Source organism: Ovis aries, chromosome 5 (genome assembly GCF_016772045.2).
Source record: "Ovis aries strain OAR_USU_Benz2616 breed Rambouillet chromosome 5, ARS-UI_Ramb_v3.0, whole genome shotgun sequence".
Lineage (NCBI taxonomy): Eukaryota > Metazoa > Chordata > Mammalia > Artiodactyla > Bovidae > Ovis > Ovis aries.
In genome coordinates, this window is record NC_056058.1 from 23,918,347 (window position 1) to 23,936,863 (window position 18,517).

Here is an 18,517-nt window from a genome sequence, read left to right on the forward strand (position 1 = left end):
GAGGACTCAGCTAATGGAGTAGGATAAAGGTTAAAAGATAGCCGTAGAATGTAGACTAGAGGGAAGGTGAGTTTCTGTCTGAGGAGTCAGGAGAGGTTCTCACCCGGGGACATCTGCAAACCTTGTTGAAAGACCAGTATAGGTTGAAGTAGGGGCAAGGGCCTAAGTTGTGAAGAGATGGAGGCCTGAACCTGTAGATAAACTCAGTGAATTCCAAACCCTCAAATCAGCACTGTCTTTGAGTGTCAACTGGCAGGAGGGGATGGAGGAATAGGTCAGGAGATGAAGTTGGCAAAGGGAAAATTGTAGGGACCTGCCTGAGGTCCTTACTTGCCTTGATAGCTATTTACTCTGTTGTAGTCAATGAGCAGCCTGTGAGAGTTGTAAGTAAAACTCATGTAACAGATTCTGTAGTCCATGCAACCAGTTCTGAAAAAACTGCCCAGGATGCTTTTATGGAATCAATCTTATTAATTCTCTTAAGGCTTCTTTTTAAAACTTTTATTGGAGTATAGTTGATTTACAATATTGTGTTAATTTCTGCTGTACAGCAACATGAATCAGTTATACCTATACACATAACCACTCTTTTTTAAGATTCTTTTCACATATTGGTCATTACCGTGTAGGGAGAGTAGAGTTCCCTGTGCTGTGAATAAATAGATAATTTATATATACAGTAGTGTGTATATGTCATTCTCAGTCTCCCAATGTAACCCTCCCTGCTTTCCCCCTTGGTAACCAAGAGTTTGTTTTCTACATCTGTGACTATATTTGTTTTGTAAATAAGCTCATTTATACTGTATTTTTTTTCAGATTCTACATATAAGCTATATCATGTGATATTTGTCTGTCTCAGTGACTTCACTCTAGCTCCATCCTTGTTGTTGCAAATGGCATTATTTTGTTCTTTTATGGCTGAGTAATATTCTATTGTATATATGTACCACATCTTCTTTTTTTATTCTTTCACATTTTAGAAAGTTTATCTTTGTGCGTGTGTTGGTTTCTGCCAAACTTCAACGTGAATCAACCATGGTATACATAGGTCCCCTCTCTCTTGAACCTCCCACCCTCTTCCCTCCCCATCCCACCCCTCTAGGTTGTTACAGAGCCTTGGTTTGAGCAAAGGCTCAAACTTCATACAGCAAATTCCCATTGGCTATCTATTTTACAGATGGAACATAAGTTTCCATGTTACTCTTTCCACACATCCCATCCTCTCCTTCTCCCTACTCACATGTCCATAAGTCTGTTCTCTATGTCTGTATTTCCATTGCTGCCCTGCAAATAATTTCATCAGTACCATCTTTCTAGATTCCATATATATGCATTAATATGTATTTGTTTTTTCCTTTCTGACATACTTCACTCTGTATAATAGGCTCTAGGTTCATCCACCTCGTTAGGAATGATTCGATTGTGTTCCTTTTAATGGCTGAGAAATATTCCATTGTATATATGTACCATGTCTTCTTTATCCATTCTGCCCATTTGATGGGCATTTAGGTTACTTCTATGTCGCGGGTGTTGTAAATAGTGCTGCAGTGAACATTGAGATTGCATGTTGAGATTTATGCCCAGGAATGGGATTGCTGGTTCATACGGTGTTCTATATTAACTTTTTTAAGGAACCTCCCTACTGTTTTCCAGAGTGGCTGCACCAGTCTACTTTCTTACCAACAGTGTAGGAGGGTCCCCTTTTCTCCACATCCTCTTCAGCATCCCTTGTTTGTTGATCTTTTTATGATGACCATTCTGACTAGTGTGAGGTGATAAGTCACTGTGGTTTTGATTTGCATTTCCCTCATAGTTAGTGATGTTGAGCATCTTTTCATGTGCTTTTTGGCCATTTGTATGTCTTCTATGGAGAAATGTCATGTCTATTTAGATCTTCTGCCCACTTTTGGATTTGATTTTTTTTTTTTTTGTTGTTGTTGTTGTTGTTTTTTGGACGTAGAATTGCACGAGCTGTTGTAGATTTTGGAGAACAATCTCTTGTCAGTCACTGTCTTTGCAAATATTTTCTTCTCTTCCATGGGTTGTCTTTTGGTTTGTTTATGGTTTTCTTTGCTGTGCAAAAGCTTTTAAGTTTAACTAGGTCCCATTTGCTTGTTTTTGTTTCTGTTTTCATTACTATAAGAAGTGGATTGATAAAAGATATTTCTGTGATTTATGTCAGAGAGTATTCTGCCTACATTTTCCTCTAAGCATTTTATAGTATTCAGCCTTACATTTAAGACTTTAATTCATATTGAGTTTATTTTGTGAACAGTGTTGGAAAATGCTCTAATTTCATTTATTTACATGTGGCTGTCCAGTTTTCCTAGCACCACGTACTGAAGAGACTGTCTCTTCTCCACTGTATATTCTTGCCTCCTTTGTCATATATCAGTTGACCATAGGTCAGTTCAGTTCAGTCAGTCAGTCGTGTCCGACTCTTTGTGACCCCATGAACTGCAGTACGCCAAACCTCCTTGTCCATCACCAACTCCCAGAGTCCACCCAAACCCACGTCCATTGTGACTACCCAACCAGTGATGCCATCCAGCCATCTCATCCTCTGTCATCCCCTTCTCCTCCTGCCCTCAATCTTTCCCAGCATCAGGGTCTTTTTAAATGGGTCAGCTCTCCACATAAGGTGGCCAAAGTATTGGAGTTTTAGCTTCAACATCAGTCCTTCCAATGAACACCCAGGACCATAGGTGCATGGGTTTATCTCTGGACTTTATGTCCTGTTACACTGATCTGTATTTGTTAGTGTGCCAGTACCAAACTGTTTTGATTACTGTAGCTTTGTAGGATAGCTGGAAGCCTGATTCCTCTAGCTGCATTTTTAATACTGCTTTGGCTATTTGGGGGCTTTTGGGTTTCCATACAAATTGTTACATTGTTCTAATTCTATGAAAAATGCCATTGGTAATTTGATAGGCATTGCATTCCACCTATAAATTGCTTTGGGTAGTATAGTAATTTTGACAATATTGATTCTTCCAGTCTATGGTATATCTCTATATTGGTTCCATAGTCAGTGGAACCAATTCTGGGAGAACTGCACACAGCACTTTTATAGAATCAGTTTTATTATTAATACTTTTCTGATGATTTGTTGTTTAATTTGATATTGATGCATTTCAGAAAGAATTTAGGGTGGGTTGAAAAGGTAAATAAATTGAACTAGAAGTCACTAAAATAAAAACTTGAAAGATACATTAAGAAGGAGTTAAGGGTAATGAAGCAGGTGTGAAGGTCGGTTCACAAAGCTCATGCCCTGACATCCTGCATTATCACTTTCTAGAGCCAAGGTATAGAGGACTTGGCTCCAGCCTTTCTGATAGTCAGAATAACTATTAATAGAAGCACAGAATCCATGGAGTAAAAGCAAGTCCAATGCTCAGTGGAAGTGCCAATATTCCTGTTACAGAAATTACAGAAAGACATATTCTCTAGTAAAATAATAAATGTCTTTAACAATAATCTGACAGTGAATATACTGAAAAACTCCATAGGGCAATTTTTTTTTTTAAATAAAATCTTCCCAAACTAAGTCATTAGCATCATGCCATACTACCTTCCTCTCATTCAATAAAAGCAGTTCTAGGACAACTTGATGCAGTCTAAAGTGTGACTTTTTGCTAATCTCACTTAATTCAGGAAGGATTTTAGGGTATCTATCTGAAAGGGAAAAGTGGACCTTATTTCAGGCACTCTTCTGTGATATGCTTCCTTTCATCCCAGCTTTTTAAAGCTAAATATTGAGCTCAAATATCACTCTTGGAGCGCAGTTAAGCACAGAACTCTCTGGTAGAAATGGTCAGCTGGGTTGGAGCTAGAACTAACATCTAGTTTTAGAAATTGTGGAGCCTGAAATAACTCTCTTAAATTAAAAGGCTGCTCACCTTCCTTCACTCAGTCACTCGCTGATTAACTGATTCATTCATTTTTTTTTTTTAAACAAATATTTGTTGAGAACCTACTACTGGGCAGACACCATGAATCAGAAACTTACAATCTATCAGAGATAAAGACAGACACACAATTAAATCAAAAGGAGACAGTTCTACAAAAGGCTTCAGAAGACATTCTCCAAGAGGAGAAATAAGCTAAGGAAGTACTAAAGAATGCAGGAGTCTCCTCAGAAATTAATTTTGAGTCTTTGATTAATCAGCTTCCTAGCACTCTCTATAAACAAACTGGCAGCTAAAATGAAGTACTTCATTCCAACAGATTATTTGTGACAACCCCATAAAACTGTGGAACTGTTACTGAAACAGTCCATTTTGGAATAACTGTTAATATCTTTTTTGAACCTTGGTAGGTGTCAGGCACACTGCCAACTACTTCACAGGCATTACCTCACTTCGCCAGTTTACGTATCTTCCATGGTACCCTATGAGGCTAAAGAATGCTATTAGCTTCTTTACCCAAATGGGAAGAGAAGAACTTTAGTAACCCTTGTCAGTCATGCAGCTGGGGTAGCAGGGCTAAGTCACTAACCCAGCAACTAGCTCTCCATTACTGCTCTTATAAAGGCAGGAATTAGGTTTTCCCAGGCAAGAATATTGGAGTGGGTTGCCATTTCCTTCCCCGGGGAGCTTCCCAGCCCAGTGATTGAACCTGGGTCTCCTGCACTGTGGGGAGACTCTATACCAACTGAGCCACTAGGGAAGCCCCAGTACCAGGGCCAGTGGCCTTTACAAAACTGTTATGATTCATATCTATAGCTTATCTCTCTATTCTTCATAACGGAAAGGTATGACTCTCACTCATCTTAAAGTGATTTCAATTATTAAGGGAACAAATAAAACATGATTTCTAGTAGCTGCTGATAATAACAGTATAGAGTGAGTTCTGTGCGAGCATTAATGGCTGGTAGTTTATACAGATTAATGCAGCTCAGGAGCAAAGAGGAAAGTGCTGGGAACAATCTTGTGTTGTCTCCACCTGATTTTTTGACAAGCAATTAGAGAGTATACCAAAAATCTATGAATAGATTGAAATGCTTGGGCCTCTAAACTCTGTATATTCTGAGAGGATGTCGGTATAAGTCCAAGCTTATCAAGTAAATGAAATATATGTTTGAAGAAGTGCATAGTCAGCTAATAGGTATTCACAGAATAAGTGGATTCGATTATGTGTCCAAGTAGGTGGCTAACAAAGATCAAACACATGCCATGATTCTAAAGTCGCTGGATAGACAAGGATTATCCTTGGGGGCTTGTTCCTGTTGAACTTATTCATCATCTATGGAGAGTGAGCAGACAGGCTCCATATCGAGTTAGAGAAGGGGAAATGAGCCTCCTGGCTATCAGCCAGAATCCAGGCTTGCTTGTTCTGAGTGACCAAACTCAGGCCTCAGGTCCCTGCATTCTCAATCTGCCTTCACTAGTAGAGGATCCTACAGCTGGTATTAGTGGCTCTCACAGCAACATATTGGGCCTTAGTTTTCTGAGGCCAAAAAAAAAAAAAAAAAAAAGAGACAGAGAGAGAAAGAGAAAAAGAGAGAAAACGGTAATTTTAATTAAATAAGGTCCTGGTAGCACTCCAAAGTTTTATACTGAATATTGCTTCATCCATGTGCTATTAGTTATTTAACCACTTCTTGCTGGGCAGGAGCCATGTAATGGCTCATAATTCAGAGGGTACTGCCTTCAGAGATTATGAGCAACCTGCTGATGTGAAGTGAGAGCTCAGACTCTCCCCTTCCAAGCTCCCTGAGAGGTTTGGCAGCAACACTCACCAATGGGATTGGAAAGCCTCTGTCATCCTTCAGCGACTTGTCACCTCTCCAGTGCAAGCACGTAGGAGATGCACCACGGCATAACCACATAAAGGGTTAAGATGAAGGTTCAAAATAGTATTAAGCCCAGATAACCTAATTACGAAGGTAGGATGTAGAGAGGGTTAACTATAACCAACTAGAGCAATAAAAATATTTCTGAGATTTATCCCTCATGCAGCCATTTAGTACCAATGGGTTCTGTTCATAAACAATCACTGAAGAATTTTCCATTTGGATTAACGTCTGGCTCAAAAGGAAAGACCCACAGGGGAGGAATTTCCCCATTCCTCATTGGCCCCAGGTAGGACTCTATCAGATCCCGTTAACAAAGTCTCCCAGGCTGATTCACTCTGACATGAGGTCTGTAGAGGATACTAAAGTTAAAAGATCTAAAAATTAATTTACTGATACAACCAGCATGTGTGTTGGCATATATATTTAGCAAAAAGTTTCAAATGAAAGTGAAATCATGCTTATGAAACAGGGGCCCCGGAGTCCGAATATCTACACTCAGGTCTTTGCTTTGTTCCATGTAAGCTGTTTTCTGTGAGCAGGCTTCTTTGATTCACTTCCCTCATCTGATAAAGGTGGAGTACTCCCTGCCTCAAGGACTGTTGTGAAAAACAGATGACGTAATCTGGATGGGAGCATTTAGAAAAGTGTAGGTTGTTGTATGACTCTAAGCTATTAATTACTGTCACATTATCCTAAAATTAGTCATGACAAGCTGCAGGAACAAGGTAATACTTCTAGAGTACATAGAAGTGTGAGCTTTAGAGGGCAAGGAGCAGGAAGACCATTCTCCTTTGGTTTGTCAGTTGGACAAACGTGTCCCACGGGCCATGGTCCTGGCTTGCTGTACTAAGAGTGAGGCCTGGAGATGCTTTTCTGAGGCAGGGGTTATGAGGGTGACAGCGAGATACTGGTCAGGGACAATGGTACTGGGGAGAGCGGAGAGTCTAGGCTGAAAGAGATGGGGATTGTGCTGGATGGTGCAGTGCGTCTCAGACACAAGCCATCATGAGACTCACTGGAGGACTTGGGAAGCGTACTACTGGATCCCGCTCCCAGAGCTTCTGATTCAGAAGGTGTGCGATGAGACCTCAAGACTTGCATTTCAAGCCCCAGGTGACTCTCATGCTTCTGGTCCCAGGGCCATACTTTTGAGAACAATCTGGATGGTATAAGAATTACCGCATCTCAGCTGTAAATAAACAATCAAATCTGATTCTGATGAGGATACAGAAAAAGGGAATTTTCTTCAAGCTAGTTAGGATTATTTGGTGGTTCCTAAAATGGACAGGAGTCAGATTCAGAAACGGACAGGAGATAGAGCAGCTCAAGCTCCGGTGCCGTGATGCCTGGGTGTCACTGGTAGGGTATATCAGTTCCATGTGTTTTTCCTCTCTTGCTTCCCCTGAGTTAATATTCAGAGTCCAGTTGGGCACATGCCCATTCTCAGCTAGCAGCTGACAGGGTACTTTGAATTATATGCCTTCCAAGACTGCACATTGAGAGAGACATATTTGGGAAGGATATCGAGGTACCGCCGAGGAGGGAGTGTTAATGAATGCTTAGGCAGCCAAAACATGGCAACAACAAAAGTCGCCCATGTTCTCTATCATAGCAGGAAAAGCCTGATCAGTAGAGGGCCTGGAATTCTAGGGGAGGGGAGTCTGCACTGGATCTAAACTGGTGGCTCTTGCGGATCCTTACTTTGGAAAGTAAAATGGGAATTGGTAGCTTCTTTAGAGAAGGAAAGGAGGCAATTGAACCAATTCTTTGGGAAAATTCTGTCATGGTACTCAAGGTGGTCCTTCCGTGCCCTCTGCTCCTGACTCTGAGTATCAGGACTGTTGCTTCCAGGTCTTCAGAAACTTTGGAAAGGTCAGGAGCTTCTGATTTGAAAGTCACACATATCTAAACTACAGCTTGAAGCACCCTGTATAATTTACTGGAAGGGTTTCTTCTTCTGGATATTTGTGACTGTTTATTATGAATTATTTCAAGCATATAAGATGAATAAAGAACAGCGTTACACTCAAGCATCTATCATCCAGTTGCTTAGACTTCTCTTTTGGAATAATTCTATGGAATATTATAGACCTTTGGGCTCTGGTCAGTCTTGGTGGTAGCTCGACCAAGAGGTGAACTAGCCATTGGGATGGAGGTGAGGGGTGAGGGGAGGCAAACCTCTGGACTACTGCAGATAATCACATTGTCGATGGCAGAGTGAATGAACAAGGATGAGTAATTATATTTCCCAAATACTACAAGTAGGCAAGCAATGAACTCAACAATTTGGAAGGCATTCATTTTAAAAGGATTTTATCCCTCCTCCTTTAAGACTCATAGTCCTGATTTAAATTGCCCTAATATGGGCAATAATATTTAAGTTATTATAAGCACTCAGTTGAAATATTTGTTTAATCCCATATAGGTCTCTTAAGTAGATAAACTCAGGCAGACTGGAGTAACGAAAATGCCCAGGGCAAGTTAGTCCTGTGGGTGGCTCAAGTGGGTGTCCATGTGTGTGCTGAGAGGGGCAGTTCTTGGCAATCTTTTAAAAGTGTAAGCTGTGACAAGACTTCCTAAAGTTCATGGGATGAGATTTTAATCTTCAAAATATTGGCAGTGACAGTTTTACTCTGAAATGTTGTACCTTTTTCACATTTCATAGCTATCAATTTAATTATATAATAATATAATTTGACTATTGGTTTCTAGGAGAGTGAATCCTGAGTAAAAAGAAACTAAGACCTTGGATTGTTAATTTTCATGTTAAGACTATAGTGTCCTTCAGCTGCTCTTCTTACTTCTTCTGAAATTGAGGTTTCTTACAAATTTTTCTTTCTCAGCTATTTTTTCCTTTTATTTTCACTCTAAGGAATCATTACCTTTTTGTCCCTTCCATGTTATACCTTGAAAGTATCAATTTCAGATTAAAGTAATGCCTTATGTAACTGGCATTTCTAAGGAATAACATTTCATAAAATAACTTTCCCAGAGATTTAAAGTAGGCTATTATAAATTCCAAAATAAGCTTATATTAAATTTATCCATTTTAGCAATTCATTTCAATGAAATATGTAGAAAGCATTGAACCAGATACTGTGAGGGGCATAAAGAATAACAAACTTGCTCCCTATCCTTGAAGTGCTCACAGTCTTGGGGAAGAGCTGGGCCATCAAATAATTCTGTTGTGGGTCATAGTGTGATAAAGGACAGAAGATAGGTGCAGAGGAGGGCTGTGAAAGTACCAAGGAAGGAGAGATCACTTCCAGTTTGATGGTCAGACAAAACTGTCTGGAAGGAACAATCTTGATAAAGCATGGGGAAAATCTGGTGAACACAACGATGGGGACATATTCCAGTTGCAAATGAGCAAAGGTCCCAGGGCAGGAATTCATGGCCTTACTCAGGGATCACAGATGTGTGATGGAGAGGGGACAGGAGAAGGGATTGACCCCTCATTTTCAGTGGGATAAAAGCCATAGTCAGGAGGTTGGGCTTTATACTGGGAAAATGGGCAACTGTGATAGCTCTTGGCATTGGAACAGGGGAAATGACATGATCAGGGTAAAATTCAGTTAAGCAACATATATTGATTGGTTTGCAATGAGCCCACACATTCTTGGTGCAGCTCTCAATGTTCTTCATGTCCAGCGGTGGACAGAGGTGTAAACAGAGAGCATCAGTAAAATGTGAGCAGAAAGTAACAAAACTATTGAGCAACTGTGAAAGTGAAAGTCACTCAATTGTCTTTGACTCTTTGCGACCTCTTGGACTATAGTCCATGAAATTCTCCAAGCCAGAATACTGGAGTGGGAAGCCTTTCCCTTCTCCAGGGGACCTTCCCAACCCAGGGATTGAACCCAGGTCTCCCACTTTGTGGGCGGATTCTTTACCAGCTGAGCCACAAGGGAAGTCCAAGAATACTGGAGTGGGTAGCCTATCCCTTCTCCAGCGGATCTTCCTAACCCAGGAATTGAACCATTGTCTCCTGCATTGCAGGTGGATTCTTTACCAACTGAGCTATGAGGGAAGCGATAGAGCAACTATACCCCAATAAAAATAAATAGATAAAATGCAGTGTTTCAAGCTAAAATAGATGAAGTACAGGAGGTTAGGGAGCCCAGAGAAGATACTCTGGGAGCTAAGGGAAAGGTTAGTCCTTGATACAAGTCTTACAGACAGAGTAACATTTATTTGGAAAAAGGAGGAGAGAGAAGGACAGCCTGGACCGCGAGAGCGCAGAGAGCAAAGTCCCAGGGCACCGACAGACTCTGGCTGTGTAGAGAAAGATGACAGCTCTATTTTACTAGCCTACTGGACTGAGGCAGAGAAAGGGGTGAGTGAGAACAGGGAAATGAAGGCCAGAGATGGGACAGTCCTGTGGAAAACTTTCCAGAGTGGCAGGGAAGCCGGGAGAGCCTGGCGGTAGTCACATCCTGCAGCAGGGTTACACTGGGGAGGCACAGCCAGACAGAAATTCTAGACTCTACACGTGACTCTCACATACTGTAGGTGGTGTAAGTCCAAACTGCTTGAAAAACTCACTAATACTCTCAGTTGCTTCCTAACCTTGAATGTTCCAGCACTCCCAGGAGCCTTCTGATGTCCTGTCTCCTCACCGCATTCTCAGGGCTCCACTCCCACACCTTGGTCCATTCATCCCCCTTCTCTTCTCTGAGCCCCCAGGACATTTCATTCTCCCATGAGTGTTAACCTCCAGCTCTTTTTGGTTTTCTGCCCCCACAGCAAATCTTACACACAGTTTTTTATCCTTTCTCTCTTCTGCAAACAGGGCTTGATGGTGTGAGAGCCAGTGGGCTACATTGTGATTGGGTGAGGCGGTAGGCAGGGGTAGTGGGGGCTCTGAACTTGAATATGTTGATAATTTGGGGCTAGTAGCAATAACTGAGAACTATGATGGTCAAAAAGAGCTAGGGATTGGCAGGACAATAGAATTAAAGACATGGAAGTGAGATAATTTGTAAAAGTATACTCAGAGGCAACAAGTAGCAAAATATGAGATACAAGCAGAAACAGGTGGGATTTTAATACTGTTTTAAGTTTGGATCTACAGTATGTAATAACATTGTGATATTATTCACCATGCCTGGGGAACACAAATGAACACACTGAAGAGATAAGAATAAAAAATGATAAATTTGACTTCATATGTGCTGAACCTAGGATATCCACGAGATATTCAGGTCATATTTAGCAAACCTAGAGTTTTAATTCAGTGCAGTATACCAGCAGGATCCAAGGTAGTATGCTTAAAATGTCATTCAAGGACAAACACCACTGGGAAATTACATACTCTGGCCCTTTTTTGGAGATTGATAAATCCTGCAGTAAATGAACATATTTAATTTAACTTTATTTCCAATGCCCTGCTCATATTTTTTTTTTCAGAATACCTATTAACATAATTTAAAATTTTTTCCCCAGGAACAGTGTTTTAAGAAATGCTCATTACAGCGCTGAGGAGCTGTGATCAGATTATTAAGATCGAACTTGGTAGAGGAGGAGGCTATGCTTACTTGCATGGAAGGGTTGAAGAGTTATGAACTGATTAATCACTCAGAGTAGACAGAGAAAAGAGACTAGAGATAGAAGCTTTATCAACATGTTTGACGCTTCCAGTGGTGTGTGGGAAATACAGTTTAGAGAGGTAGCACGTTGAGAGAGCAAAAGCATGGATTTCACAATCAACATGGTGTGTGACAAATGGTCTAATTTCTAAGGCTCAGTTTTCATATCTGAAAAATAATGCTCACCTTTTTGAATTGTATTGAGAAGTAAAATAGGTAATGCATAAAGCACCTATCACCTAGGAAACACATAGTCCACTTCAGTAAACATTATTATTATTATTATTTTCATTTAAATATTCTTGATGAGTAAGCAAAACTTTAATGATTAATCTGCTATGTTATGAGCTGAACATTGACAATTACACAGGAGAAATCTCGTTGGTTGGTATCAATACCCTAACACAAGGGAGCACTCCCAGTTCCGACACACCTGGGGCAGGAACAGCATGGAACAGGAATCGACTGCAGAAGCCAAACAGTGGAAGAAGACACTGCAGGAATTTCCCGAAGGCTCCCATGACCATGATTTTTCATCAGTTTTTCATGAAGAGATGCTGGAAGCTAATAACTGAACCTTAGCAAATCTCTCTCCTTAAACCATTCTGAGCTACAAACTCCCTGGGTGAAGGGCTGTAGGGATCCAGCTGGCATGAGGTGACATCCTCTGACATTAGTCCTTACCCAGTACCCTGAAAGGCAGGCCAGCGGAGGGGCATCGGGGAGAGAACGCTCGGCTACGAGAGAGGTTTCTCTCTGAGTCGGTCACAGTGTCAGCAGTGCAGGCCTGAGTCACGTTCAGTCTCGGTCAGTTGAGCACACAAGGCCAGAAAAGAATCTAGATTTAGTCTAAATCTCTGCTAACTGCCACTGCAGATTAGCTTCTGTCTACCCCAGGACAAAAAATGGGGCAACTATTGTGGTTTTTATCCAGATCAGATCATCGCAAACCTCAAAGGGCTGGTGACCAGAATATATTCTTCTGCGGTCTTTTCTCTAGGACTTCTGGGCTGCAGTCTCTCAGACTGGTCTGAGTTTGTTGTTCAGACTGGCCACTCTTGTTAATCAGTAAGTCATTCCCTAGCACGCAGGATGTGGTTGGAGGAGATAACTGAGAGGAGGCGAGTGACTCTTTGAGGAAACACTCCTGGCATTCTCAGATCCTTAGAAGGGGCAGTGGCAGGACCACAGCCACTGGTCTATGCACATGGATCCACAAGGCTGTTGTGGCAGGAGACGCTCATTAAGCTGTTCTCTAAGTGAAGATAGGGAATGTATAAATGAAATTTCCCCTGGAACTTCAGAGGGTCTCTCTTTCTCTCTCTCGGGGAAGACTTGTAGCAGAAAATGGGCAGTTCATTATCTGATTTGTTCATATGGTCATTAGCCTAAAAACCAGAAGACTGGGGCAAAATAAATATATATAAAATAATGCTGCTCAAAATATGGTCTAAAGATGGGCGGCAGCAGCATCTGAATCCAGCATTCCCTAGAAGCACATATTCTCAGGTCCTATCCTAGGCGTACAGAAAACTGTTCCGAAAAGTTTTCCAGATACTTCTCCATATACAAAAGTTTAAGAAGAACTGTCCTAGGCCTATAGGGGAGGTGTCTAAAGTTTCCACTTCTGTTCACTCACAACTAGCCCAGCTTGCTTGTTTTTCTACCCTTAGTTTCCAGTTCTCTTATCCTGATCATATCTGATTAGGTCATCTGGTTATATATAAGAACTCAGTCTTGCAATTTTTATCATCAGTGTAAATCAGAATTCTATTTATGGAAAACAACTCTATAGAGGCAGTAAAAATGCTGGTTCTTAGCCCTATGATTGGTTTGCAGTGGAGAGACTATAGTTGCAACTTTTGAAACATTTCTGTTCATTCGCACAATAACAATGATATAAAATAAAGGGTGAAAAAAGGCAGAAGACACTTACATGGGCTGCAAGTTGCTCCTGGGAAGCTTTTACTTCAGCTTGTAATTTCTCAATGCACTGAAAAGGGGTAGAGTTTAGAAACAAAGTGTGTAACTCTTCCTTTTACATATTCAAAGTGTTCCAGATGTAAATATGTACTGGTTCTCATATTTTACAAATGGCAGCATTATCTCAGCTAGATGTTTTGAATATCATCATTAAATAGATCATCGCTCCCATCTCTCTCTTCCACTCCATGGAAGAACCCATCAACAAAGTATATCAATATAGTAAAAACTAGGTCATGATTGGGAAAAATAATGTTTGCTTGATGTACTGCAGATAAAGTTAACCTATCTTATATCACATCATGTATACATACATGTGGGACCAAATGAATTGGTATCTGCCTTTGGAATATATGGACATGTTTTAATGTAAAGATATATATACCTATATATAGATATAGATTATCTGTCTATCCATCCCTCTATCACAAAAGCAGATAGAAAACGACAAGAGATAAATTTACATAATGACACATATATAAATGTCCTGAGATTCAGAGATTGGTGACTTCTCATAAAGTAATTTATTAAAAGTCTATGAAAAATGTTTTGATCAACTTCTTTCACTACCCAGAAAGAAGCTATTGCTTGATTAAGTTCAATTGAAAACTAAGAAATATTTGTATAGTCAATATCACTTATAAAATAAATAGAATATTCCCTTAATATGATTCAAAAGAATACATATCAAACTTAAAAATATCACCAAGAAAGTTTGTTTTTTATGTGAATATTCTATCAGAAAATACAGTTACATTGAGCAAATACAAAAACTGTGATTCACCATCTTGAACTTAAATATGAACTTCCAGCCCAGCCAGAAATAACTATAGGATTTTCAGCTCATATGTTTAGGTAGCTTTTAAAATAAAGATTATTCTTCTTCCATGACATACCTGGTCTTTTGCAAGAACCATTTTTTTGTATGGTTCTCCACTGTCTTCCCTATAGTCCAGAGCTTCTAGCTTTTTCTCCAGCCAGGAAACTTGCTCAAGCAGCTTTGATTTTGTTCCTTCTGAGACTGCAAGCTGAAGAAATGTGCTTGTAAGGGCATGGAAGTACAATGACTTTTTTAAAGCTTATTTTATTAAAGTCCAATTTACAAATGAATTGCCTTCCATCAATATCTCTTAAATATGAAAATGGCTTTTGAAACATTCTCATAGATGACAAATGATTAGTAAAGAGAGATAAGGAAATTATTTTTATTTCATTTATTTTTAATAATAAAGATCTTTCTGGGCAAGAGATGAGACCATGTAGTTACAGCAGGCAGAGAGATGTCTAGTACAACAGTCTCAACACTCATCTTTATTATGTTTCAACATTGTATTTTATTTGTACAGCTGAATCTGAAATCTGTATTGTGGTTTAGATAGGGTTCTTGAAACTTAACTCTTTGGAGGCTACGGGCTCAGTCACTCAGTCATGTCTGACCCTTTGTGACCCCATGGACTGTAGCCTTCCCACCAGGCTCCTCTGTCCTTGGGATTTTCCAGGTAAGAACACTGAAGTGGTTTCCATTTCCTACTCCAGGGGATCTTCCTGATCCAGGGATAGAACCCACATCTCCTGCATTGGCAGGTGGATTCTTTACCTCTGTGCCTGGGAAACCCCCAAAATACTAGCTAGTTATGCATGCGTGCTCACTCACTCAGTCATGTCTGACCCTTTGTGACCCCACGGGAGGCCGCAGCTCTCTAGAAAGGGGAGGAATTCTGACTCCCTCCCTTGAATTTTTAGTGCAGCTGTAAAGAATCTGCCTGCAGTACAGGAGCAGTAGGAGATGCAGGTTCGATACCTGGGTTGGGAACGTCTCCTGGAGGAGGGCCTGGCAACCGTCAGCAGTATTCTTGCCTGGAGAATCCCATGGACAGAGGAGCCTGGTAAGCTATAGTCCATGGGATCGCAAACAGTCGGACGCAACTCAAGCGACTTAGCAGCAGCACCAGGATAGAAGGAGCTGAAGGGAAATGCAGGAATTTCTAGTTAAAATCAGATGATCAAGGGCTTTCGTTATTGTCATTTAGTCACTAAATCCTGTCCCAGGCTTTGTGACCCTATGGACTGTAGCCCACCAGGCTTCCTTATCCATAGGATTTCCCAGGCAAGAATCCTGGAGTGGGTTGCATTTTCTTCTCCAGGAGAGGTCTGTGCTAACCATAACCATAAAATGTATCAAGATGAGTGTTTTCCTGTTTGTAGACTTCTGAGGAGAGTGGTACTTGGATAATCCCTAGTCCCTTAGCCTTCTTAGAGAGTCCCTTGTGATTTTTCTTTCTAGCTCAGCAACAATTCTGAAAGAGTCCCTGGAAAGGGACATACAACCTTGTATTCATTCCAGATCTCGAGCCCTGAGGCTTGGCTTATCTCTAAGTATCTTTTTCATATTATTCCAAGAATTATTGCAAAGCATACCATCTCATCTTGAAAAGGGCAGCAAATATTTAGAGACATTTACCAACTTGAGAGGCATTGAGAGGTTAGTCTGCCATGGAAATAAGTTGGGTACATCACGTACGCTGGTATCCATCCATCTATCCATGCACGCATCCATGCACTCAACAAGTATTTGTCTAGTTGGCTCTCTATGCAGTCATTGTGTCATATGCAGGGAATGATGAAAGCACAACAGGAGGGTCAGAAAGTGAAAGCGAAAGTCACTCAGTCGTGTCCAACTCTTTGCAACGCCATGGAATTCTCCAGGCCAGAATAACGGAGTGGGTAGCCTTTCCCTTCTCCAGGGTATCTTCCCAACCTGGGGATCGAATCCAGGTCTCCCACATTGCAGGAGGACTTTTTAGCAGCTGAGCCACAGGGTAGCCCAAGAATACTGGAGTGGGTAGCCTTTCCCTTCTCCAGGGGATCTTCCCAACCCAGGGATCGAACCCAGGTCTCCCGCGTGGCAGGCAGATTCTTGACCAGCTGAGTCACAAGGGAAGCCCACAAGGGAGGGTCAGAGGGAGCACATGTGCCATGAACTGTTGTCTTTGCCTTTCAGCTCTCAGTGGCCTGAGAGGCCTGAGGAGCTCTGCATGAGTACTAATACATCTAACTCTTGGGGTGCATGATGGTTTGGAAATGTAATCTGAGTTCTCTGAGCACCCTTCCATTTCATCATAGTAGAGTGTAATGGCTGAAGACACAGACTCTGAGACTTTGGGTAAAAGTCTCAGTTTGCTACTTGCTATCTTTGTGATTTGGACAAATTGCTCAGACTCTCTGGGCTTGACTTTCCCACCTGTAAATAGGAATGAGGATAAAAAGAATGGTACTTATCTTATGCATTTGTTTTGAGGTTTATACATGAGTCTACACAAGAGAAACACTTAGAACAATGCCTGGAATACATCAAACACTCAGTAGTTCCTATTATTATTTCATCTACATCCTCTCGACGGCAGTAAGCATTCACATAGGTTTTATCCAAATATTCATTATTTATCGAATTATAAAATTAAGTGTCTGAAGATGTCACAGCCTCTGTGAGCTGGTTACCCTAAACTCAATTTATATTTGGTTTGCTCGCTTCCTGTAACCACTCTAGTCTTCAGGGAAAAGTCCTCTCTAAGTCTGATGTATTTTTTTAGTCTCAAATATATTCTTTCTCAGTCTGTCCCATTTTGTTCCCATATCCTGAATGATTGATCCAGTCACCATTTGGTTATCTTTCTTTTAAATCTATCTCCTATTGTTTTTAGGCCTTTATTCATTTACTCAACAGATATTCATGTATTCACTCATTGCTAAAGAAATATGTTGGATCTTTATTATATGTAAGCTTTGGAGGTAAAAAATAAAGGTGATATTGTTTGCATTTTCACAATTTACTCAGAAAAGCAGACGATTTAAAAACTATTCCATAATGTGAAAGTGTATAGATGAATAATATTAGTACTACTTAATGCTTACCAGGTACTTAGTACATATCAGATATTCTGAGAACCTTTTGTTTTCATATTTATTTCAGTTTAGCTTCATATTCATTTTACAGATAAGGAAATTCAATAAGGTTGCATAACTTGTCTAAGGACATAGATAGTAAATATTGGAACCCAAGTTTTCAGTAGTGGGCATTAGGTGTGACTCCCAAAGCCCAAGTCTGACCCCAGAAATGGGGCCCTAATAATCATGACAATCCCATTCTCTTTCCTTCCATCCATTTTCCTCCCATTGGTTTAGGAATCAAGGCCTCAACCAATCAGATCCTGGATCTTCTCTGGCAACAATTAATGTGTAGGAAATATGACCTAGTTTGCACCACCCACGCTGGCCAGGAGGAACTCTGATGATTTGGAGAAGCACTTTCTCTTATCCACAGACAAGAATGCTACCATAGCCATCCTACAAACATCCAGGCAGCCTGTTCTATGACAAAGCCACTCTCTGGCTGGACGTGTGGACGACAGAGCAAACCTGGCTCTTGTTGACACTACTGAAATGTTTTTCCAACTAATTTTGAAGCATCTCCTACCTTGGAACTTACCTTTAGTGAGTTTATAAGTTTCCTTATTGATTAGACATTGAGTTTTCTTTTATTTGCTGCCATAAGCATTCTGCTGATAAATTGTCTGACTCTAAAATTGCATAATCGTGACCATAAGTGAGTAAGATCTATGGAAAAATAGCAACTAACATTTGTTTGGTAGCTACAGCATACCACACATTTTATTTTGTTGCTGTTGTGACTCTTTTAAAGATTGGAAGTCAGGTGCTTTTAGGGGCTTTCCCAGAGCTAATAAGGACAGGTTAGATTGGGATCTACATTGGTCTGTTTCCCACTTTGGGTTCTATAGTATATCCAAAGCCTAACTCTGAGACTGCCTACAAAGATGAGATCTATGATTTCCCCTGATCATGTGGCTTTCGGCACTTTTTCTCTGTGTGTTCACTTATTTACCTGAAGAAAAGTTATTTTCCTTTTTTCTAAGACTTGAGAAAAGTCTGTCCTGCCATCTCAGTCCCTTTTTATATACACACCAATCCCATCTCTTTGCTCTCCTCTTATAATAAATTTCTGTCTGAATATCCCTTTGGCTCAAATATATTTAGCTCAGATTCAGCTTATCTCTAAGAAATCTTGACATGGAATCACAATATCTGTATTTTAGACCTGACCTCACAACCCTCTGATGTTATGACCTATGAG

The 18,517-nt window shown here is 40.5% G+C and overlaps 1 protein-coding gene across 3 annotated transcripts in view; it reads right to left on the minus strand.

The window, feature by feature from the left end:
- Positions 1–18,517, minus strand: part of CCDC192 (coiled-coil domain containing 192) — a 211,798-nt gene that overhangs the window by 131,655 nt on the left and 61,626 nt on the right. For all 3 annotated transcript variants that reach the window (XM_027969970.3, XM_027969968.2, XM_060416342.1), the window contains 2 exons: positions 14,265–14,396; positions 13,322–13,378 (listed from right to left, as the gene is read on the minus strand). In XM_027969970.3, the coding sequence (XP_027825771.1) occupies positions 13,322–13,378; positions 14,265–14,396 (189 nt within the window). The remainder of the gene's footprint in view (positions 1–13,321; positions 13,379–14,264; positions 14,397–18,517) is intronic.